At 39.6% G+C, this 25,103-nt stretch overlaps 1 protein-coding gene across 2 annotated transcripts in view; it reads right to left on the reverse strand.

Moving 5' to 3' along the window:
- NRP1 (neuropilin 1) overlaps nucleotides 1–25,103 on the reverse strand; it is a 122,252-nt gene that overhangs the window by 52,467 nt on the left and 44,682 nt on the right. For both annotated transcript variants that reach the window (XM_067542618.1, XM_067542617.1), the window contains exons 3-6: nucleotides 20,844–21,025; nucleotides 14,965–15,192; nucleotides 7,458–7,613; nucleotides 3,816–3,982 (exon numbers count right to left, since the gene is read on the reverse strand). In XM_067542618.1, the coding sequence (XP_067398719.1) occupies nucleotides 3,816–3,982; nucleotides 7,458–7,613; nucleotides 14,965–15,192; nucleotides 20,844–21,025 (733 nt within the window). The remainder of the gene's footprint in view (nucleotides 1–3,815; nucleotides 3,983–7,457; nucleotides 7,614–14,964; nucleotides 15,193–20,843; nucleotides 21,026–25,103) is intronic.

Consider the following 25,103-nt stretch of genomic DNA (forward strand, 5'->3'; position numbering starts at 1 on the left):
CTACGTTTTCAAGCATCTTTGCATACATACAGGTGCACTGCACACATCTCATTTGTATTCCTGATTTGCATGTGTGTTTCAGAAATTTAAAGTAGTATTGTAGCTATGTCGGTCCCCGGACGTTAGAGAGACAAGGTGGATGAGGTAATATCTTTTATTGGGCCAACTTCTGTTGGTGAGAGAGACAAAATTTTGAGCTTGAAAGCTCAAAACTTCCTCATCCACCTTGTCTCTCAGGAATTTAAAAGCAGACATGGCCACTTAGCCACCTAACTGTTCATACGTAAATTGGGGACTCACAATTGTGAGTGGATCAATAAATACACAAACTTTTGAAAATCTGGTCCTTAAAGCTAAGGATCTTTATCTAACTCAGTGTTTCTTAACCTGGGGTTTTAGAGGGGTCGCAAGTGCAGAGCTGGTATTGGGGGTGGCAAGAAAGGCAATTGCCTGGAGCCACAGGGGCGCCATGAAACTAAGTTACATGCCTCAGCCCCGTGGGGTTGGGACTCAGGCTTCAGGGGTACAGTAGTTTGGAAAGGTTAAGAACCACTGATCTAACTAGTATTCTAAGAGAAGTATTTCCACTTAACTGTAGAAGTTTCAGGTTCAGCATTGATATATCATTCAGCCTGTTTTGCGGGTTCTCTGAATCCTAGTTTTCTTACTATGTGCACCTAGTAGTCACTATATTACAGGAACCTCTTTATTTCATATTGCGTGAGTAAATATTTGTATAGAAGTCACATTTAGCCAGCTCATAATTCCACCCAGAACAAAGGAGACTGGATCCTTCACACAATCAGCTTCCTCTTTTTAGAAAGTGAATTTTCTTTCTTTCGCCAAACACTGATGAATATTTTGCAAGGAGTACATCACTGAGCTGTGAGCCCCCATGGAGCTGCATGTCCTTTTTTGGGGAAATTTATGTAAAGGAAAAATGGCATTTCCATATTTTATTCAGGTAAAACCCTACAGCACAGGTTTATTACAAGTGGCACCAAAAGACGCTCATGCACAACAGTCGAGATTTTCACAAATGGGTGCCAAAGTCCGTGTGGAGGTGTCTGATTTTCAGAAGTGTTGAGTGGCTGACCCAACAGCTTCAACTGACATCAGGGGAAAGCACCTAGCCCATTGTTCTTCAGTATTTAATAAAATAAATAAATATGATCCTAATACTGATGATCATTTAAATCAATCAATTTATGTCTTCCGGCATTTTAAACTTCTGAGCCAATTGGGAGGAAAGACAAGTAAAAAAGGAATTCAGCTACTGAAAATGGTGTTGGGACCAAGAGATGGACTCCTCAGCCCCAACACGCTAATCTATCTGAGCTGCCAGTGTGTGTGACTGCTGCCACTGCAGAAAATAGGTGTGAGCAATGGATGTGTCCCACTTCTTCCCCTCACCCCCCTCCCAGGGCCCGACTGGCCTTTACGCTGAAAGCTCTGGCAATGTAAAGGGGCCTCAAAATTACACCTGTTTTGTGGCCCTGTTATGCTACTGGAGTGGTGTAAAGGGGTCTTGGTGTAAATAAGAAACAGGCCCACAGACTTTGGGTCCATATGTCTGCACTGTCCTTACATCCAGTGGCCCCACTGTTTGCATGCTCCTGCCCCAGCCACATTTCCCTCTTTCTGGTGAATTGCAGAGACCTGTAATGCAGAGCTCCTCTGCAGCATGCAGGCTGGGCAGAGTTTTCATACGTAGTGTAACGAATCTTCAAATAGGATTTTATTTTATGGGCTCAGTCATGTCAATCTGTCCCAGCCCTGCATTGGGAGCAGGATGGGTATGAAGCTGTTTTGGCTCAGGATGGCTCTGGGATTAATTATGCCTCAGAGCGACAATTCCCACTGGAGACCCGAGGACATGGGGAGAGTGATGTGAGGCTATGCCACTTCAGGTATAGGTAGGGTCTAGGAGAGGTCAGCTAGGAGTGTGCCAATATGAAGCACATGGCACTCTACCAGTTTGTTGGGTGGCACACCAGCTGGCTGCAGCCTGAAGTCACTCTAAATTATGTTGGGGGCTTTTTTGGCCCTTTGCTATGCTAGATGACTTAAAGCCACTTCCCCTCCTTCCCATCAGCTGTCCCAAGCATAAACTTTGGAGCAGTTTAAGACTGGACCCATTGTGTTATATTTTTGTTATTAAAAAATAAAACATAAAAAAACTATCCCAAAACTTTTTCCTGGAAAGATCTAGTTTTTCAGTTCAGGAATTGAACTACATGTATGTAGTTACTATAAGTGAATAAAGCACGAAGCCACATGAATTAGATTTGACTAACCTGCTTGTTTTGATTATGCAGCAATAAATGCACAAGTTAAAGAGAAAGAAAGAAAGAAAGAGGCAGGCAGGCAGATGAAACACATGGAATTTGATTTGGATGCATTCCACTCTTTTTTTTTCACACACATTCCATGGATTTCAAGTAGCAGTGATTAATACCAAGCCTATTACTTAGGTAAAGATTGGGAGGTTTTAACTCTTATTTATGGTTAGGGAGTAAGAATCAACTGCTTTATTTTGCCACATTCAAGTATTACTAAGTCCATCACTTAAAATTAGCAAGTTTCCAGCAACTCAGGATATGTCTGGGCCTCTTAAGCAGGATACCTGAGAGTCCCATTGTGTGCAAAGAATCAGAAATGTAAGAATTTTCCTTTCTTTCTTCCCCTTACTGACTACTGCTCAACATGTTTTTAAGCTTTCTTGCATACAGCAAACCCCACAGGAAGCACCAGTGTGAACATTCTTGTTGATGGCTAATGATGTATTGTTTTTATATGTCAGTTAGTAATTTCCTATGGAAAACAATAGAAGCAGAAAGAGAGCTCTAGGTATTTAAACTACTGTAAGCCTTAAATACAGCATTATTAATCTAACACAGCATTATTAATCTAATACAGCATTACTAATCTGAAACTTCTCCTGACTCTGCCAGCAACAGAGTTTGGATCACAATTAAGGCAAGAAGTGAAAAAGACTCTAAATAAATAATGCAGATAAGTTTGTATTTTTTTTGTACGTGTGTGATATATAAATATGTGGTATAGAAATATTAGTATTGGTCTTTTAAAATGAATTAATTTGGTTTTATTCCACAATAATTAATATGAATAATTCTAAACAGCAAACTATGGACCTGATCTTGAAAATACTTAAAAACATAAGTAGTCCCTCTGAACTCAAGGAGAGTATTCACGTGCATAAGTGTTTGCAGGATCAGGGCCTATATAAACAGTTCTTTGGTGCCTAGATTGCCAGTCATGCTAAAGAATGTTCTGTTTTGTGAGATGGAAGAATAGCTACTGAGGGCAATACTGAGAACAGTGAACTCATTTCATTTCTGACATAATCTAGAATTGGATTCAGGTATTTAGAGGTGAAATTCTAGTCCATTAAAACATGGTACCACATAACTCTTAAGTATTCTCAGTTAGAGGGTTAGCACATGCTCAGTTTACTGGGCCATTTCACTTTAAGTGTATGTTAAACTAATATTGACTTTTCCACTAAACCAAAATCTTTGTTATTTGTGCCCAGAAGGCTGAAAAAATAATAGACGCAGGAAGCAGAAGAATTAATCTTCTTGACCTTTTCTTTGTTATACCTTCGGGAGTCAGTCTTTTTTGTGTGTGTGTGTGTCTAATAGAGAATGTGAGAGATTCACTTGGAATGGTTCTGCAATTTATTCAGAAATATTTTACTCTATTATTTTGTACATTTCTTTACATTTTTCCATTGCTACCTTGAGTACACTCCACAGAGTCTTATTAATATCTCTATAACATTATCTTCTTACCTGTATCCATTCTCTACTGGAATCTTCTCCAGGGGTCCATCCATTTTCAGCATAATTTAGCCGGGACCTTTCTGAAGACCAGTTGGTGCTATACTGGGAGGAGACAGTGATTTGATCAGAGTGAATTTCTCCTGATTCCATACCTAGTGGTTCCATGCATTGGAAATCTGAATAAAAAAAAATTACCATAATTACTATAGTCAGCTATTTCAGTTTAGTCTCAGGATAATGACAACACGTTTTCCTGTTCTGAATATGAAAACCTAAAGAATTTATTTTATATGTGACTTTGAATTCTTTAACAACTTTAAATGAGGCAGAATGGGTTTGTAGTGTCATTCTTAATGCTGTCACTTGCGTTGCCATGGCAATTCCTGCAATAATAATGTGATACAAATATTTTTAGCCCAGTATTGTAGTCATTTCAACACAGGACAATTAAATCCTTTCCTAGGATAGCAAAACACTTCTGTGGGTGGATTTATAACATAAAACAATGTATGTTTAACCTATAATTATACAAAGAACTGGAGAAAACAAGCCAGAAGACCCATCAAAATTTTTAATGTGTGACCCTTTGTAATGTAGTGGAATCAAGTATAAAAATACTTTAAAATGTATTATTACAAAGTCCATCAAGTCTTCCTACACCCTGGATACTGAGAAAAACAAACCAGGTTTGAATCTAGCCCAGGTGTTTAATGACTAAAAAGAGTTGCCATGATAACTAGTTGTGTGTTACATGAATTGATAGTCCCCATCCAATCTCAGTAGACACAAACATTACCATAACAATTTAGCATTACTTGGCAGCCCAGTTGGTAGTCTTTACAGATTGACCAAAGGCTGAATGGGCCGTGGAGACTAAATTAGCCTCTCACTCCTGGAGAAGGTTACTCCAGTCAAGGGTGAGGCACATTTGCATGGTGGTGGTGTCACTGCCTATGCTATACCTGCTCTGTGTGGGGAAAAAAGAGGAGCTGAGTTTAGTTTCCAAAGCTGTAATCATAGACGGCGCCTGCTTCCTGAATTTTGGGAGGCTGGTTCCTCCTCTGAGGCCCTGCCTCTATCTGCCTCCTCCTTCTGAGGCCCCACCCATGCTCCCCCCCACTTGGCCCCAGATCCCGCCCCCTTCCCCAAGGTCCCCTGCTAGTGCTGCTCGCTCCTCTTGGCCCCTCTGCTCTCACTCTGCGTCTTCCCACCCCTGCTCTGCCTCCTCCCCCGAGTCCCCACCCACCACTTGCTGCTGTGGGGAGTGGGGAAAGAGAAGTGGAAGAGGTCGCGTGGGGGTGGGAAGATGTGAAGTAAGGATGGGGCCTCGGGGGTAGAGGCCGAGTGGAGCTTCCAGCAGCAGCAGCTGTTTGGGGAGGCTCCCCAAGCCTCTTATTCCTGCCACCCATGGCTGCAATCCATTGCATTTCATACCCACTCTCTCTAAACTGGAAAGCAAATAGGCCAGTCGGTGCCTTTCCTAACGCTAAATTTAGACAAGATATATGCAGTAAATGCAACAGAGATATTACTGAATATGATTTTTCTTTTATTTCCTATAATGGTGTTAAATGTATTTAATATTTTTATGTTACTGGACGCTTTAATCTTATGTTGGGGAAAGGTTTCCTTGTATTGCCATCATGATAAATGGCCCATGGAAAAACCAGGATTTCACCTCTAACTCTACAAAAAAACAAGTTTTGTATATGAGACAGCAAAACTGGAGTGTGGTACTAAGAAGCATTAATTAACTCAGAGCCAGAATGTGTTATGGTACAAACATGTTTGTACACAAAAGAGTAATGCTGAAGGGAAGGAATTTTAACGGATGAATGAAAATGTTTGTAATTTAATTGTGATAGCTAGCACTGTTTGCAAATGTGTCTCTTTCCTGTGCAAAATTTTGACTTTTCAGTGAAAAATCACAAAACCTGAACATTTTCATGCAAAGGTTTTTAACTGAAAACCAAAAATTTCACTTAGGATGCAACATGACAGCATTCCCAGGGAATTGTAGTGTGGGTGCCTCATGCCTGAATTCTCCTCTTTGGGCTGAGCTCCCTGGCCAGATTACATCTCCCATGATGTACCACATTCCTGAGCCATCACAGCACATCATGGGAGTCCCTGGAATCTCAGCTGACCGCATGGCCCATTACTGCTTGAGGTAAAGGAGCAGTTCCCTTAGCTCGGAGCCAGTAGCAGATCCTATATGTGGTTTAACCACTAGGGGGAACAAAGACACTCTGTTAGCATCTGTTAAACAAGAAATCTGTTTCTATTGTCTGTAAAAACAGGTTTCACTATTTCACTGTGAATAAATGTGCATATACACACACACACATAGGCCTGGCCCAAGCTAGGAAATTAGTTTGGTATAACTATATCGGTATGGGGTGTGAAAAATTCACACCCGCTGAGCAACACAGTTAAAGTGAACTAACCCCCATGTTGACAGCGCTAGGGTGACAGGAGAATTCTCCCGTCAACTTAACTACGGCCTCTTGGGGAGGTGGAGTACTTACACTGATGATAGAAGACCACCTGTCAGTATAGGTAGTGTGTTCACTGAAATGCGACAGCAGTGCTGTTTAGACAGGCCCTAAATATTTTGACTGCACTATATTTTAAGGGTGAAATTAACCCATCATAGCAGAAGGTTCCAACACAGTGGTTCTGTAGACAGAAGGAAGGTGGCTGTGGAGCAGGTGCACAGGGAAATGTCACATCTCCTGCAGGCTGGTAAGAGGAGAGTCAATGAATTTAAGGCAATGTGCACGAAGTGGCCGGAATACTGCACATACAGGGATAGAAGCCACAGCTCCAGTCTAATGGGTGGAGTAGGGTACTTTACATCCTCCTTGCAGGTTGTGTTGTGTTCCAGTCCATTTATTTAGACTTCACATTCAGAGGGGAAGGAATTTCACCCTATAGAAGGTAACTCTTGATTCTTCTTTGAAGAAGTGTTACCAGGACACATTCATTCTGGGTGAATGTTTGGACCTCATTAGTTGGGACAAAGATGAGAGTGTTTGATTTAAAAAGCCCTGGCACCTAAGGGGTCCTGTTATTTTAAGTTCAAGTCAAACAAGGAAGTCTACAATGCTGTGGTGTAATGTGAGGCCTCCATTAAAAGTTTCAGGCTGTGTTGGAAGGGTAAGCATTGAAGCAATCTGAGATTGACATTTTGGAGAGAAATTTGTCATATATTTCAGAATAATGCAAAAGATTTTTTATGATATGGTTTGAGGAAGGTGATGTATGGTAAATCAGTCCTTTTCATCCAGGACTTGATCATCAAAGCCGTCTGGTAACAAAAGAAGAATATGAATGTTTTGAAGGGTGCACGCCTTGTTCATATTTCATCGTTTCAGTGCAAAGCTTCCACTGCTCCTCAGCCCCAGATTTTCTCTGCCAGCTCAGTTATTTATAACAATTCTTCTAACTTCCTGATTTATTAAAAAAATAAAACCATGAGGAAGTGTCTTCTCCTCACACTGATATTCAGAGGTTATCTGCTTAAAAACAAAACAAAAAATCCCAATCCCCTTACTTAAGATTTCCTTTGAGTTTCATAGGACACCCAGTGTACAAGAAGACATAACAGAATATTTACCACAGGGCCCTGCAGAATAGATCAATACTGACCTTCTGAGACATTGTTCTGTAAGATGCTGTAGTTTGCTGAGAATCCCTCTTTTGCTATTGCACTGTCAGTATAAAAAACCATTGAAAGGATGCCAGTTGAAGAGCGTACTCGGCCTGGTGTGTTCTGTCCACAATAACGCCCTATGTGAGGGCCAACTGAAAAGAAACAAAACATTCACTACTTTTCTCCTACAACAATAGGTGTCTACAATAGCTCATTGAAGAGATCCCTCAGCAGGAAATTCGGAGTCCTTGCAACAGTTTAAAATTATAATCTCCACAATACTATAGTAACAAACAGTAAATTGCTCATCCTACCATAATAATCTCACTCATACAATGTTCCAGATAACAAATAAAGTTAAATATAGCACTAGATTTTCAAAAGGTGCATTTTTAAAGTGCTCCATCATGGGCAATGATGTATAAACTTACATGCACAAAGACGCAGAAGAATTTTCTGATGTGTGATTAAAGCACTTATTGATAATCAGTGACTATGAGCTGCCCAGTCTGCATACCCAGACTACAAGGTGGGGAACAACTTCAATTTCCACTAAAGTAAAGGGAACTGAGTCCACAGAATCAGGCACTTACTGCCCCAGTTTTGCAGACAATGTGTCATTAGTTTTTCAGCAAATTTGGAAAAATGTTTTTTCTCTAGCAATTGCATAGTGATCAATGAATGACCCTTGTCCCTCCTATTTGTGCTTTCAACAGCTTCTAGCAGCTCTTTTCTCCCCTTTGCTTAAACACTGCAAGAAAAAATAAAATAAAATGAAGTATGAACATTTCCCCCACCTATTGCTTTGGAATTCCTTAGAGATATTCATTCTACTTTGAAAGTTAAAAACCAAATCCTGGGATTTTTCTCTTCGGCTTGTGCAGTGTGATGATTTCTCCCCCTTCACTAATCTGTCTAATGCATAGCCAGCATATGAGGCCTTCCCGTGCTTGTGCATCCCTCTTGGATGAAGCCCTAAACTAGTGAACTAGTGATAAATCTCTGCTATTAAACATTGACTGAAGGTAGTACTAGGGTCTACGCAAAAACTTAGCTATAATACTGGCAGGCCATAAAACGACACATTCAGCCTTTCAGACCTAAATTAACACACTGCCTCATCATCATCATTGTTGGAAGCCTGGTTAGTTTTCAGTTTAAAATCTCAAATGTTTAAAAAGCTTAATTGTGAAAAATGCAAGGAAAAACATCAGCTAACATAATTTCTCTAGAAATACACTGGTTTTTGCCAGCAAATAAAACAGTTTCAACTTGGATAAACCTCACAATACTAGCCACACTTCTCCAGTGCTGCCAGAAGGAAGCAGCTTAGATGATGTAGCACCTTCTGCCAATGTAGAGTTTTTTTTTATTATTATCTTCTGGCCACAGTCTCTTATAGAATCAGCTTCCAGTTGCCTTGGCAATGCCATCACATTTAAAATAAATAGTCACCAGCCAACTCAACCCCTTTTTGCACTATGGTTGCTCAGGATGTAGAGATGTAATGGAACACCCTGCAGAGGACATAAGATGGATTCTTTTCTGCCCTAGAAACCATGAAACCATTATGATTTAACCACTTATCTGAAATGAGGAAGTTGTTCTTCTGGAGCACTAGTGTTACTACCTTTAAAAAAAATCTCTACAGTCTGGATACAGCCTGCCCCTTCATTGTCTTTTTTTCTTGGATGAGCAAACAGCTCCTTCCCACTATGGCCTTTGATCATTGTAATCACTAACTTTGCCGAGGACTGCAAGAGAACAGGAGAGATGTGGCCTCCATGTTATGGCATTCAGCATCTCCCCCTGCCCATTTCCTGCAGGGAAGGACCCTTTGAATGGCAAACAGAAGAGAACTTTGTTTAAAGCAGACTCATACTTTCAGATTCACCATGACTCACTGGCTTATAATTTTTAAGACATACTTGGTAACTCTGCATTCTTCTGAATATTGCCTCTGGATATCACAGTCCTATTCTCTTTGCTAGCTGTGTAGATTCAGGAGCCAAAGGCTTTGCAAAACATGATACAAAGAGGTATTGAATTTTCTTACACAACATGTAAGCCTTAACCTACTGAACTAATGCAATATTGATCCTAGCAGAACTAGATTAAATAGAGGTTCTTATTTTTCCTATATAAATACCTACCATACTTTGAGGGGGTTTTTTTCCATTTAAGTCTTGCAGACTTCTGAATGACAATGAATTACTTAATAATGTGTAAAGAGTCACCACACCAAATAATACGCTGTGGAGAAAATAGCTTGAGCAGTAATCCAAGAGACAATATGATTGCTTATTTAGATGGAATGTGTCTCTATTTCTTGTAGTGTCCTACTAATCCTTCCCATTTAGGAGTGAGGGAGCAAATTCTCACTTATGCTGTATGTGACATACACTTCAAAATGGGGAAGGCTCTCCCAAAATCCAGACAGAAGAATGCACCTGAAGTCTGAGCTGTTGACACTAGAATTATAGTCTGAATTGGTCCTGCTGGAGATTAGGCCTAGAAATCTGTTTATAGCATCCAGCAATAGGAATTCATGTCATTTCGTTGGCACCCCACATGAGGACCTGGTCCAAATGTGTGTCACTTGGGGTATGTCTACACTTTTGAGCTGGGGGTGTGATTCCCAGCTCAAAGAGATGTATTCTGATCAAGCTAGTATGCTAAAAAGTGTAGCTGTGCCAGTGTGAGCACCGGAAGGGGCTAGCCGCCCTACGTACGAACCTGTCTGAGACTATAGGCATGTACTCAGGGTGGCTAGCCCCTCCTGCAGCTCACACTGCCATAGCTACAATGTCATTTTTGGAGCCCTAGCTCAATCACAGGCCGTGTGACTATGGCTACGTCTTCACTGACGGCGGCAAATTCGCTGCCATCAGATTGATTTCGCTGGATCGACTGAGCGGTCAGTGAAGACCCGCTCAGTTGATCCAGAAATCGAGGTAGTAAGACCACCTTCTCAAGTGGCGTAGCACTGCGTCAATGGGAACGTGGTTTCCATCGGCGCAGTGCAGTGAAGCAGAGTGCAGAACAGAAGCAGAGAAGTTGACGGGAGTTACACAAGTTTTTGCGTAGCTTGCGTAACTCCGGTCAACTGCTGCCAAATCTCGGAGGTAAGTATAGACAAGCCCTTTGTCTTCCCAAACTGGGAATCACATCCCCAGTTTGAAGTGTAGACTTGGAATTGATCTATACTCATCAGACGATATTTCTGACATTGCCAAAAGAGCAGAGGCATTTGTGAGAGCCCTCCCTGCTTTACCCACTTGGATGCCTATGCTCTATCTGTCCCAGGAGATTCCTGCCTCCTTTGTCAGCTATTCTGCACTGAACTGGTGTGATAACAGTGGAAAGGAATTAATTACGTTTAGGCTAAAGGGTTGGAGGGGCAGCAAAAAATTATTTTGCAGAACCATCCCAAAATGCAGACACTGGTTTGGCCCATTCCAGTTTAAAGCTAGAATAAATTCCTGGGATGTTCTGAGTATGTACATATCATGGATTTCAGCATTTGCTGTGCATGCCTAGTTTGATTTAACACACTCACTAGGAAGTCTATTCCTAGTTGTGCCTCTTTTTTCTCTCTGTACAGGTGAAGCCACAGAAGAGATGTAGAGCTTAAGATCTATTGTTTTCCCTTGTGGCCGTCATACTCACCTCAATGTTGTATGCTTTACGCACTTTTCATTGCCTTTCACATTGGCCCAATGGGCCAAATTCATATCTTGCTTAAATCCATTGAAAAAGAGTGTCAGTGATATCCATCTAAAAATACTAATTTAAAATGTAAGTTAAATCGCCACCGTAATGCTCTTTAAAATTTGCTTTTTGAAGTGTACAGTATGCCATATACAATATTTCACAGGATAGCAGCGTTTTTTTGTTGACTAAACATTTACATATAATTGAGTGTTTAGGGTGCCTAATGGAATTTGAAAAATGAACACCTCTCCTAGCACATCCAGCAGTCAAAAATGAGCTGTTACATACTATTCCTTAAAGGCTATCACCAGTTTAGAGAACGACCACAAGAAAAAAAAAGAAAAAGAAAAAGCAAGCAGCTAGATTAATGGCATCCTTCATTTGCACTGATGTGAACAAGGATAGCAAAGTGTTTTTAGTTCTATAATTCAGTGCAAGCACTTGTGGTATTGACCAGAGCAGTAATGCTTAGCCTGTGGTTCTCAAAACATATGTAAACTTCTTTAAATTACTTTTGAGCCTATGGAAGGCAATCCATAAAGCTTCAAAGAAAGCTGTATGATGAATATGTGCAATTCATCACTTCAGCTCTTCATGGTTTTGAGTGAACTATTTTTCTTGGAAGTCATCAATGGATTGCGCTCAGCCTTAGGTACATTTGTGCTTAAGAGGCAAAGACAGTTTTAGGTATCTCCCTTCCCAACACAAAATCACATACTGACCTACTGCTCCTTTGCTCCTCTGCTCACACCCACCCACTCAGTGCCCTGTATCATTTCCTCCTTTGAAAAGATGGCCTTGTGTCTGCTCAGTCATTTGCAAGAGTTGACTTTAGTTTCCAGATATTCCCCAGAATGGTTTGCATCAGCTGCTGCTGTGTTAAAGAGCAGCACACCTGAGACCTAAAGATGCCCACCACATACAGTTCTGCAAACAGTGCTATCTTGCAGGGTGCTAAGCAGTCTGGCCTTGTTCCCAGCAAAGCACTTATGCTCATGCTTAAATGTAAACACATGAGCTTCCCCATTGAAGTTCTTTGAAGTCAGTGAGATCACTCATATGCTTAAAGATAAGCACATACTTAATTGCTTTGCAAAATCAAGGTCAGAGTGCTCAGCTCCTGCCAGAATCAAGCAGCTGGAGGGGTATGGAAGTTCAGCTGGTCTGAAACTCCATGACTATGAAAGATCTTTCTGAGACTAGCCTGATCATGAGTGAGCATTATAGCTGGTCAGAAATTTTCTGACGGAAGGTTCTTCCAATGGAAAATACCTATTCATCAAAAGCAAATTGTTTCACAGATATGCTGATTTCAATGACATTTTATTTTGAAAAAATAAAAGTCAGAATGGAGCATTCTGCTATGGTCAAAATGTTCTGTTTGACCTTTTTGGCATAGAACATTTCAATTTTCTGTTTTGAAACACCTTTTCATTTCAATTCCTTACTGTAGAATACTATTTTATACTATACTGTACAGCACTGAAATTGTAGTGAAGCACTGGAATTTTATCCGAATTAAATGTTCTGATTGACCCAAAACAAAATTTCTTTTGAAATTTCATTTGATGGGAAATTTCAAATTGTTTCTCTTTCAAACTGGAAAAAAATTATAATCCTTGAATTTCCTACAAAATGGAAAATCCAGTTCCCATCCAGTTCTCGTGCCGTAAACTGTCCCAGCTCTATTCTGATGTTCTCTTTTGCATGATGTCCTAGGCAGCTATCTACTTAAACCTGTAACTATGGCTGCAGCTACAAATATTTCCCACAAAACTGTCCAATAAAATTCCATTTAACATTTATTTTAACCCACTTCAAATCCTTTTCTAGCACATGCAAAACAAGCCATACATATGTTGCTTAGGGGCTGGGTTACGTGCCCACAATTGTAATTCCTGTGTTTTCCCAAACATCTTTTTCAGATAATGCCTATGTTAAAGTACCACATAAATCTACCCTAGTGTATTTGTTCTCAACTGTCTGCAGTCTTGTTGTTTTCCTAGGCTTTTGGAGGCAGACACTGTCTTGTTACTACACATATGTACACAGCTTGGAACAATGGAGACCCTGATACCTTACTGGGGTCTCTAAAATGTACTGCAAAACAAATAAATAATAAATACTAATTTTAACAGCAAAAATAGCTTCAGTCTTTATACATATTTTGTGATAGAATATGAAAGGAGGATAAATTCTGCTGGCTGAAGAGTCATCCTCCTATGAATGATGTTTCAAAAAGGTTCCTAGAACTATCACAACCCCCAACAGAATGTATGTGAGGAGATATTTCACTGTGGCCTACAAGGCAGGGTCAACTAAACTATATGTAAACATATTTATCAGATGACAGAATCCTGCTTCTTAAGAAGAGAGTCAAACATAGTTTTGAACCATGAGTAAATTGGAAGGCTGATAACACTTGTTGTTAATTGTTCTTCAGTTTGGCTCAGTCATTTTCTTCAACCAGAAAATTGCCACTTTGAAAATCCCTTGACATGAATAATAAAGCTTTTCTTTCTGAAAATATTCCATATAAGTTGGTTGATTGGGTCTTCTTTTTGCATGTCATTTTAAATTAAATTTTTACAGGAATTTAGACCAGAAAGATTTGGGCTATATGCAAATATGCCTATTATTAAATGTTCCAGACATTGTTATAATATTGTTATAATTCTGTTTTCCCAACTGGGGAATTAAATATTGAATAGTCTGTCAGACACTCTTTTGGCTCTTCCCTTGACACTTACTGGAAAATGTTTAAGAGAACCATGATAAACCTATGACACAGAAAACAAGAGGAAATACACAAACATACATAAAAACAGATACCTATTTACTGTAACAGGAACAAAAGCTTTTATAAAAATGGCACTCTTTCCCAAATGTGTAAACATGCTTGTGGTGAAAAATAGATCTGGCTGGAGAAACACATAAAGCTATTACTAAGGTGGATTTCAAATGTTAAACGTTTCCATTAAAACAAAATGTTATTACTGTAAAGTATTAATGGTTTGTAAAAGCCTACTCACTACTGTTCATAAACTCAAAGAAAACATCCTTCAAAGCAGGTTATGATACCAATAGAAAAGGGCAATAGCTTTCGTTACTGCACTATACAGTGAGACAAGTTCTGTCTATTTGGCTTTACATTACAAAATACAGAGGAAAAAGGACAACTGAAATATGCCTTTCTTTAGCTGCTTATGGCACACACAAAAAGCTTGTAAAAGGCATCAAGAACAGTTGGTTGCACATTACTGCTTGTATGATTCCTAAGGACTGCCAAGTTCTGATGTGTGCAACCTAAGGGGAAGTGCTCAACCTAAGGGAAACCTACCATATGTTAAACTCCAGTAAACTCAAAGCAATAGCAGCAGCAAACTGCAGGATATCATCATATAGTACACATGTACTCTCTGAATTAGTGCACAAAGTTTCAGTGCACAATAAGGCTTCCCTGTCTAAATTATTTTAGCATAGAAGTCCCTGTTCTGCCTTTGATGAAATTAATGGGAGTTGCATGTTGTATCTGAGGCCAAAATGTGGTCCAGAGCCAATTCTTTGACATTAAGAACAGTTTGTAAAACACCATGCACACTGTTTTGTGCTAATCATGTGTAGCATTGTGTGCAATTAAAGTGTATTTCCCCACCCCTTTAATTCAACTGATTTTGTTTAAATCAAATGAAGACCTCTGTAATACAATATTTAAAAATATGACAATATGCCTTCTGAAGCCCACCGTGGAGTAATGTTTCTGTATACTGCAGTTCATTTTTCTCTTACCCTCAGGGAATCCATCCCAGATTTCTAATCGGTCATACCGACAGAACACTCCTCCTGGAGGATTTGAATCAGGTTCTAGTTCAAAGCTTTCAAATTCCAGCATAATCTCTGACATCTTTGGTGCAAAGACAATGTATGTGCATTCAAGGCTATTGGGATATTTTTCCGGGAATCCTGGAGATTTTATCACTCCACTGGGTGAAGTAAAGTTTCTGGAACACTCAGGTCCTGTATGACAAAGAAAAATACTTAACTTAACACTATCCTACAAAGCAAGCTGGTTAACTAGAAAACAAATTAGGTCATTTTGTCTTTCTAACAGCAAAATGGCTTTTCAATGAAACACCTCATTTTAATCACTGTATTAATCATTCAGCCAGCTTGTTCTTATTATTGATAGTCAGGGATTAAAAAGTAATTCACATTTATTGTGTGATCTCCAATTTTCAATTTGTGCAGAGCAATATGAAAACTTGTGCCAGCTCTAGAAAAAAAAATGATGACAAATACGAAGTCATGTGGGAACAATGAAAGAGTAAGCTGCAGAAATCTCGACCGAGCCCTAGAGAAATAATTATAGTCCCTTCAAGCTTAAATCTTTAAATTTTAAGGTTGACAGCCTTTTATTGGAGAAAGAGAATGTTTTACAAAAGCGGGTGAGTGAATTCAGTAGAGGGAGTAGTGGTTTCAGATTCCTACAGCAGTGACTCAGTAACTCTGCCAGATGTGACCTATGCCTCTTTGACAAACTAAATGTGAAAGGTAATTCGTATATGTACCAAGGGTGAGTGACTCATTCTGAGTGGTGTTGACACAGGTGCACCAGTAAAGTGTTGCTGTTAGTGAAGGCATGATAAACTGTGTGATTACGGCCGCAGTGTTGCTAAAAGTCACCTAATACCAATGTTGATACAGTAACCTTCCCCAAAGTACCAGTCTTGGCATAATTTGGTGTTCCAAAAACTGTTGCTGGTTGAGCAAAGGATGACAATGGGGCAAATATAAAAGGCCAACTCACTGCATCTGCCTTCATGAATGGAAAGGACAAATTCCTTAGCTGGTCTCTTGCTGGCAGGTCACATTTCTCCATTCTTCAGTGTCCCATTTGAGTGTCCCATTCACCACTTCAGGGGTCTGTTCATCACCATTCCTATGTTGAACAGTCAGATCCCACAGAAAGCTTTCTACGGGATTCCAGCTCTGCAGGTGTGTTGGGCGTGGGGATCAAGCACTGCCTATATGTCTATATTAATGTACTGTTGATGCCCCTGGGTAAATTGTTGGCAATGGGACCAAACCTGGGACCTCGGGATCTTAATGCCTGAACCTCAACTATTGGTGTTAAAAGAGCCAGTTCTCTTTTAGGCTCATCAACAGGGATCCTAATTTTCCTTTATTAAAAACCCCCAAAATTCTCTGATTAAAAAAACCATAAAAATCCACTTTTTCCCACAATTATAATGAATCATTGTACTACAGCTTCCCTAGCCACAATACATATAGGTATCATTGAACAGTTTTATTGATATACAGTAGGATCCCTTTTAGCCAAGCTTCCATTATCCATCTCTCTCTATTAATTGACCCCCACTGACATCTTAAAATAAGGGATAGAAAGCTCTTTGCCAATTCTCCTGATTATCTGAATTTTTTATTATCTGATCTGGCCCTAATCCCAATTAGATTGCAAAAACGGGGTTCCATTGTAATTTTAAAGTGCATTCAAAAATCAACCACAAGAGGAAGGTTGTACACACTGAATAGGTGACATTGTTACTTTCAGTAAAATTTAGTTAGAAATTAATATATGTTTTTATTTTTTCACAAAATGTAAAAACTAAAGGTTCTCCGTAAAAATGCAAATTCCGCGTTTTTTTCCATGGCAAATGGATTTCTAAGATCCCTGCTCATCAATCTCTAAGTGGCCTAGCAATCATTAGAGGGGGACAGAGCACAACATAGATTGAACGTGGTTTACATTAACATAGATGCTTTCCTACCTCTGCTTTTAATGGAGAGTGGGATAGGGAAAGGTAGGGGCTTGGGGGACAGTGGCTGTCTTGGGAGTTTGGTAGCAGGAGCCAAATGGGGCAGTTGTGCCATGGAGCCAGGTAAGGACCACAGGGAACAGAGAGCCAACACAAACTCACATGGATGGCCTTGGCTGCATATCATAGACGTCACCTAATATAAATGCTGCATGACTACTGAGGAGTTTGCAGATTTTGGATCCTGGACCCCATATGAGGATGCCCTACTCCTTGGGGGAATGATGTCAGCAAACTCAACAAGGGGAGCCCTAGAGAATTTCCAGTCCTTAACCTAAGTCGCTTACTGAAAACAGTCTGGCTTGTTGCACACAGAGGCATATGAATGCCTACCACATCATAAGAAATGGTGCTTTTGAAAATGATGGAAAAACATACTACATCACGTTGATTTGGCAACCCTCTAAGTAAACTCAACATTTAGGAGATAGGTAGATCTGGAGGGTTAGCTCACGGATTTTAGTCCTTAATCAGACACAAACATTAGATGTTAATTTTAGCTCCTGAACACCTGTGGCCTTTAAAAGGGCTCCTGACACATTTTGGAAGAATGCTGATATGAAAGCCCCAAAAGGCACGGCCGATTCTTATCTCGGAAATTACATTTTGCCTATATTTAAAATTCCCTTTCCAGTTTCCATGGAATAGAGAATTCATCTTCACTCTCAGTCATACACTGTTGCGTAGTGCTGCTGTTGCAGTTAAACAGTTGCTACTCTTCCCCTCACAGGTGACGCATTACACTGCAGTAATTTCTGTCTATGCCTTTGTTCTGTGAAGTGCTTTGTGATCCCCCTGGAATCTAAATGAAAGGTGCTATACCAAATGTCAGTCATTGTCTTTATTGTTGTATTAAAACTAAGGAACCAAATCCTGACCTGTGGTATGCAGGAGTCTTAGGCAAGCCTTTATCCTGACACCTGTTATCTTAGAAGTATCCTGGCTCATTCCGAGCATGTTCAAACCACTGTGGTACAAGAGGCACAAAGTTCATTTAAATGAGATCCCTCACCAATATGCCACATTCCTCCACAGATCTTAGTCCTCTATTTTCCCTGTGCAGGGACTACAGGAGTAAAACCAGCTTCGAGGCTGTAGTGACCGCCATACACAGTAGAGATACAGGGGAGGAAGCAGAGATAAAGGGTTTGTCAGAGGCAACCATCGGATAGCCAGTTCTGAGCTGGGGGAGGCTATGCACATGATTGTGGGTGTGAGAGAGAGAGAGAGGGTACCAGAGGTCTCAGCTACCCACTTCCACTTCCTTTGCCTATTCCTAGGAAGGGGATATCTTTTAGCATGATGGCCCCCTGTCCTTCCTGGCTGACAGCTTCATTTCAGAGCTTTTAGCTGGCTTCTTAGGGCTTGTCTACACTTAAAACGCTACAGCGGCACTGCTGTAGTTGTAGAGCTTCAGTGGAGACACTACCTATGCTGATGGGAGCGGCTCTCCCATCAGCATAGGTAATCTACCTCCTGGGAAGTGGTAGCCAGGTTGATGGAAGAACTCTTCCGTCAGCCTAGCACTGTCTACATGGGAGGTTAGGCTTAACTCTACTGCTCACTGGCTTAACTCACTCCTCACTGGCATTGTTAAAACGATCTAATTTTCTAGTGTAGGCCAGGGCTTAGTTTGGAATCCTAGCTATCAGGCAACACCTCTTTCCCCAACATCACTCCCTTGCTCACCCTCCTGTCACATAAAGTCTCAGACTCCACCACCAGGCATGGGGTGTGTCTGGATCTTCTGTGTGGCTGCTGCTGAGGATAAGTTTCTCTGCTTAGGATCTGAGTAGTGGGTCCCTGGTCCTGGAGCCTACGCAACACCAGGTACAAAATTAGCCCTATATGTGTGATACAGGTGAGGTAACACAACTTTCATGAGTTAAGGATGCCCTTATAAGCACACAGCAAAGGGTTTTTCATGTCCCTAAGTCTATTGCAGTGAAGCTCAGCACCGCATATGTCATTTATACCATACTGGTTGGGGTCTGGATCTTGTATCTGATCTTTCATTTCATGCCTGTATAGCGAGAAAGTATATCTTATGGCACGTATCTGACTAATAAGATCAGGTTAGTCATGTTAGTAGGTATCTATATAACAGAATTATACTGATCCGCTTTATTTGACATTTATTTATTTATTTATTTGCTCAATACGTAGAGTATGCATTTAATACATATATTAATTCAACATTATCTGGGAGATACTAAATGCTCAAAATCAGGAAATTCAATATTCATGTCCCCACAGCAACAGTAACTCATACCCTTTGCACATATGTAATATTTTCCTCCAACGTACGTGGTGATAACTCTTGTGCCTTAATATTAGGTATATGTAGCATGAGCCAGAGTTAAAGTTGCTTTGGGAGCCATAATTCTGAGTGTCCTGACTTTTGTGTGTGTAAAATGTTATTTGTAATGTTACCTTCACATAGCTAATGCATATCAGTATGAGAGTTAGATGATCACAGGGGGAAATAAATACAATGTTCTTGTTAGCGTACTGTGTTGTCACTAGACTATTATGAAAAGGTGTCTGTCTGAAAATGTTCACTTTCAAAAACAGCTTGTTCCCAGGTCATTTTTGCAGTTGCTTTTTCTTGCACTTGTATTTTAACTCTTTTTAAAGGGAAAAGGTATAGTAATAGCAAGCACTAAAAATCTAGGGCACAGATTTTCAAAACAGGTCAGCTCCCTTTTTGGCACCCGAATAAGTGACCAGGTTTTCAGAAGAGCTCAATGCATTTGGTGCTGAATTCTTTTGAAAATCTGCCCATCGGAGTCACAATAGGGGCTGCTGGGAGCTGAGCACATTTAAAAATGTGGCCCGACTGAGGTGCATGAATGGAAGCTCTTTTTGAAAATGTGGTCTCACTTAAAGATGGCGAGCACTTGAAATTCTGAGCTTTGGGAACTTTGAAAATCTGCCCCCAAATGCTTATGTTGTCAAAGGCAATCTTGGTTGCTATAAAGTTACACTCTTTGTGTATTTATGCCTTTATTATCCAGTGTTGTTCTGGGGCCTCCTAGCTTCTTAATGTGTGATTTATCTACCTCCATCCAACTACAGCTAAGGTGAATGCCAAAAAATGATCTCACCGTCCTACAGCCGGTGACTCAGCAAATGAACGAATCAGAGTGGGGACCTTTTACTGAGCCTATTAATCCCGTGCAGCATCTCTCCCAGATGTTTTCTTCTGCACGTACAGCTGCCCATGCTTGGCATCCTTTACTGAAGCTCCTATATAGTCAGCTACCAGGATGTGCTTGAAAGTGGTGTGAACTGCCTCTTTCTGCTGCCTCCCAAAAAACAAATACGGAAAGTGACACCATTCTGATGCTTCCATCATCTGCTGGCCATGTGTAGCTAGGTCCATTCTCAGCCCATGGCTATCTTTTGGGAATGCAGAGTAAAGCCCTAACCAAATAAGCAAGGGACTGCAAAGGTTACAGTGTGATAAGGTGGAAACATTATAAATCATTGACAGTCAACCCAAGGAAAGAAAATCAACAACTAAAAAAAATCTAAATAAACAACTTTGTAGAAAAAAAGTCACCGAAGGCTCTCAGATTACGTTCAGAGGTGTAGATCCTCAGATGGAGCTTGTGCATTGGCACAATGACAATTTACACCAGCTGACAGCCTGCCTTAGGGTTTGGATGACACCAGCAATAAAACTTTAATCTACAACCAAATTCTTGTATTTTCAAAAGAAGTAGACTCCTCTTTTTGTCCTCAAGTATTATGATCAACTTTTCCATGAAAAAAACCCAAAACAAAACACATATACATGGGCTACGTAAAAGTGAATTGTTTGCTCACCTCTTTTGAAAACTTCATAGCGAATGGAAAATCCTGCTCCATGAGTTTCATAATCAGAGACAAATTTAATAAAGAGAAATGGTCCCGAAGACACCAGAGGAGCGGGAGCAATTTTTCCACAGTACTTTCCCCATAAACGCCCATTTGCATTATCTCCATCAATCACTTCGACGTAATCATACCTGATGGATAAATGGAAGAAAGAAACTCCTAACTTCCAGGAAAGAAAGAGATTTAATTAATTTAGAAACCATTGCTACACAACATAGATAATCAAGAAAAATGCTAGCTTGCTTGGAAACTACATTATGCTGAGAGATGTAAGCAAAATGAAATAATTAAAATGGACTACATCATGTCTGTAGACATCATCTGGCAACATGGAACTATTAGGAAGAATGGCGTCCATTATACTTGCAGACAATGTCAGCTTAAGTAACCAATTAAAAAAAAAAAAGAAAGAAATCTCATGAGTACAATTCTGTATTATTAAATTGTGTTCCTTTGTCTATGGTGGTGTTATCAATACATAATGCATAGCATTCTTTTCAAACTGTGAAGTTCTGTTATGAATTCAAAATGTCTTTTTGGCTGGCACTATGAACAATACTTTGATTTCTGTACGCTACCCTCTAAATATATGGCCACAGAATAATAAATTAATCCCTAAACATTTGATTTTGTTCAAAACTCAACTATGTTCCAGACCACTGGCAGACAATATGTCATTTTCCATGTTAGTTGGACAGAAATTGAGCAAATTTTACAGTCCTCACTTTAATTACAACACAATTTCCCTCAGAGAAAACTTGTTCTTTTAGAACATATCCTGGTTTTAAGTTGTTTTAAATGAATGTGTTGTAACATTCCTATTCATATAGCATATGCTCACTGAACAATTTTGGGCTAGGCCCTCATCCTCTGTATATCTGCTTGATTCCTATATACATTATCAGTGGAGTTAAAAAAAATCTCTCAATAATGATTAATAGTAAATGTTTTTGCCTGGGGACAACAGTGGTTCTACGAAGTTTCTTAGTCCTCTAAACTAGAAATCCCATCTTCAAGGACCTGATCCTGGAAAGTTGACTCAAGGAAGCTGAGAGTGCTCAACAACAGGAAAGCCTGTGCCTTATAAGAGAGATTAAAGAGAAGAAGAAGAATCAAGAAAAGCTGCAGGACTTGGCCCAGATCCAAGGATTTCAAAGGTTCATTGGTGGATGATTCTGGAGATTGGTATCAGCCCCTAATAGAGACAGGGAACAGCTGTCACTTACAGAACCAGATTCAAACTTTCCTGCAATTTAGTGGTGTTCAGTACCCACTGTTTGTTTTGGGCCCATTTCTCATCATAACAAAGGGGCTGAGACATTGGAAGGCTTTTGTCTGCCTGAAGTAGTGTATTTCTTTATCTCATCCATATTGCCTTTTTATTTATCAACTTCATTTACGTTTCATATCTTACAACAACTGACATTAAAATGACGCTGTTAATTTGCTTTAGCCTTTTATTCTTCTATCATGCACATCGAAATGTCCTGAGATATATTAATAAATCAGAAATGGCTAATAAATAGCAGTAATATAAACTATATCTGACAATTTTAAAGAGATCAAAGAAAAAATGTCTTCATGATGGCCAATGTCATTTTTAACAACCATGATCCAAACTATCTAGGACACATTACTTATGTTTACATGAAGTCCCGTGAGACTACTGCAAAGATGATATCACTAGTTAAAGTGGACAGCTTAAGGTTCTTTGAATTAAAAATGACATTACCTCATCAGTTAAAATTGTATGCCAGCTTTGGTATATATCAAGTAGAAAATAAAGCTGACACTGATGGAACTGTAAGCTTTAACATATGTGAAATATTGTGATAACTGTATTTCTTTTGATGCATCTGATTTTTCTAGTAGCAGTTGCTCAGCCAGTTAATTTCACTGTCTCATTTCAAAGTGATGGAAATACAAAGAGGAAATGTTCCCTTTTGAGATGCTTTTACAGATGTTTCATGTGTTAAAAGGTGACGTGAAAAGTTTTTTTTTTTAATTTGGTTTGTGCCCTTTTTAAAAAACCCATTTATGATATAGCAAAAGGTCTGAAAGTTGTGAGGTTTTTAAAGAAGGTTTTTTTCCCCTTTTTGTTTTATGCCTTTAGAAATATCTTTCTGAATATCAATTCTCATCTTCCTGGAAACCCTATTGGATGTCTCAGAGGATTCAACTTATCAGTTCTTACACCTTAATTGAACAGGTCAGGGTGTTAAATCTTCAACAAAGACATTCTTTGTCCAAAATATAAGATAAACATCAAAGTTACATGGATAACAAAAAAACAGAAAACAAAAACAAGAAAGAGAGCATTTTAAACAGGCTGATTACAAGGCTTTTCTCTTCTCAGATGCTCAGTATTTACACTTGGGATGTCATCATTTCATTAGTTTGTCATAGAATCGTCCAGTTTAGAAGAACTCCACCCCTGAATATTTATTTAAATTAAAAACAAAAAGCATTTCTTGCCTTTTTTGTAAATCATAAAGGGCACAAACATATTTTTTCCATTGCAGATCACCTACAAAAATATATATAATTATTTTTAACAGTTTTATGATTGCTCTTATATGCAGCGAGAGGCAGCACTACACATTATGTACCAGTTCCCCCACTAACATCATTGCAAAAGATACTCAAATGAAATCCTCTCTCTTTCTCTTTGTGTCTTCCTCTATAGCAGCAGCTTGTCTTCACTCTTCCACTTTTGCTCATAATGAGAGAAAGTGAACAATAATTTACAATGGCTGATCTGCATCTCTATGTGACGCAAATTTGATACTAATCGGATGAATTCTAGTGGATTTTGCAATTTATTTGCAAGCTGCATGGGGTAATTCAGACCTATTGAAGATCAGAAGGTTTTTAGGTGATGGATTTCTCTCTTTTACTTCAGAAAAATAGTAATGGCCATTAGAGAAACTTAGCTGTGAGTGAGAGGTGGGAAGTGAGAGATGGAAAGGTTGATAGATCAGTCTTGCACTATAAGTATATTGTCTTCTGCTTGGCAATTCCAAATCTCATTCTAACAAATGGATTTAGATTCTTCCACAGTGGAAGCTACATTTTATAGATGAGCTGCTGTACATTTGGGTATGGTATTTTGCTTATGGAAATCAAATTACTCTGGATTACAGTGGTTTATATTTGGAACTGAAGTGCTTCTATCATTTTAGCACTTTTTCAAAATACCATCAAACAGAGACCAAAGTGTATCACAAACAACAGTCCTTGTAAATAAGAGAATGTACAGTCACAACTTGAAAACGCTGTTGTTGCCAAAGAAACTAAGAAAGCAGCTTGCATCTCCCTCTGGAGTTGGTACCAGTTCCACTCCATAAGTTTATCAGTAGAAAATGCTGTGCCAGGGATGCAGCTGGCATGTTGGCATCCCTCTTAGGAGACTGAATGTGTCACCTCAGCAGTGCACCCAGACAGTCTTGGCTCAGAGCCCAGAATACTGAGTTTGCAAATTTGGATCTCCCAGTCAGGAATACATTGCTGCCAATGGTGTGGCAAATATTTCTTGTAATGTTATAGGCCTGTAGGGTTTACAGCACAGACATGTAAATATAACTATGGAGCTAAATGCTACTTGAAGCCTTAAGTGAAAAAAAAGTAGGGTATTAACACATGTGTGCAAATAGAAAAGCTCTGCCCTACACGGGTAGTATTTGGATATAGGCCTGGGGATGCCCAACATACAATAAATATACACAGAATATCCTATTTTTGATTCTCTGAGGTCCTCTGGGATCTTCCATTTCCTCTGTGTTTAAAGATTTCACACTGCAGCCAGCAAAGCTCTCTGTGGCCTAGGAGGGCTGAATGTGGTTCTCTGTTACCCAATAGCCATGCACAGACCTCTCACTTGCCTTCCCTTCCCAGTCACTGGCTGAACATGCTGCTACTAGACAGTCCTAATTTTATGGTTCAGTAAAAAAATGTCTGGGAAAAATTCCCATCAGAATGATGAGAGAATATAGAAATCCTCCAAGAATTCCATACAGGAATTGCAAAAAACTCATTCTCTTTTTGGCAAGTGAGAGTTATGGCTTTAGGGAAAAGGCCAGACAGTACCTATAAAAAAGAGCAGTGGGCTATGAGAAATGTAGCCAACCACAAAACATGGATTTTGGAGAATTCTTCATTCTCAGCTTCAAACAGGAGATTACAGTGTTTTGCTTATCTCTGTTTTTCTCT

This window comes from Emydura macquarii, unplaced genomic scaffold (assembly GCF_026122565.2).
Source record: "Emydura macquarii macquarii isolate MOO-44397 ecotype Brisbane River unplaced genomic scaffold, CSIRO-AGI_Emac_v2 contig_719, whole genome shotgun sequence".
Classification (NCBI taxonomy): Eukaryota; Metazoa; Chordata; order Testudines; family Chelidae; genus Emydura; species Emydura macquarii.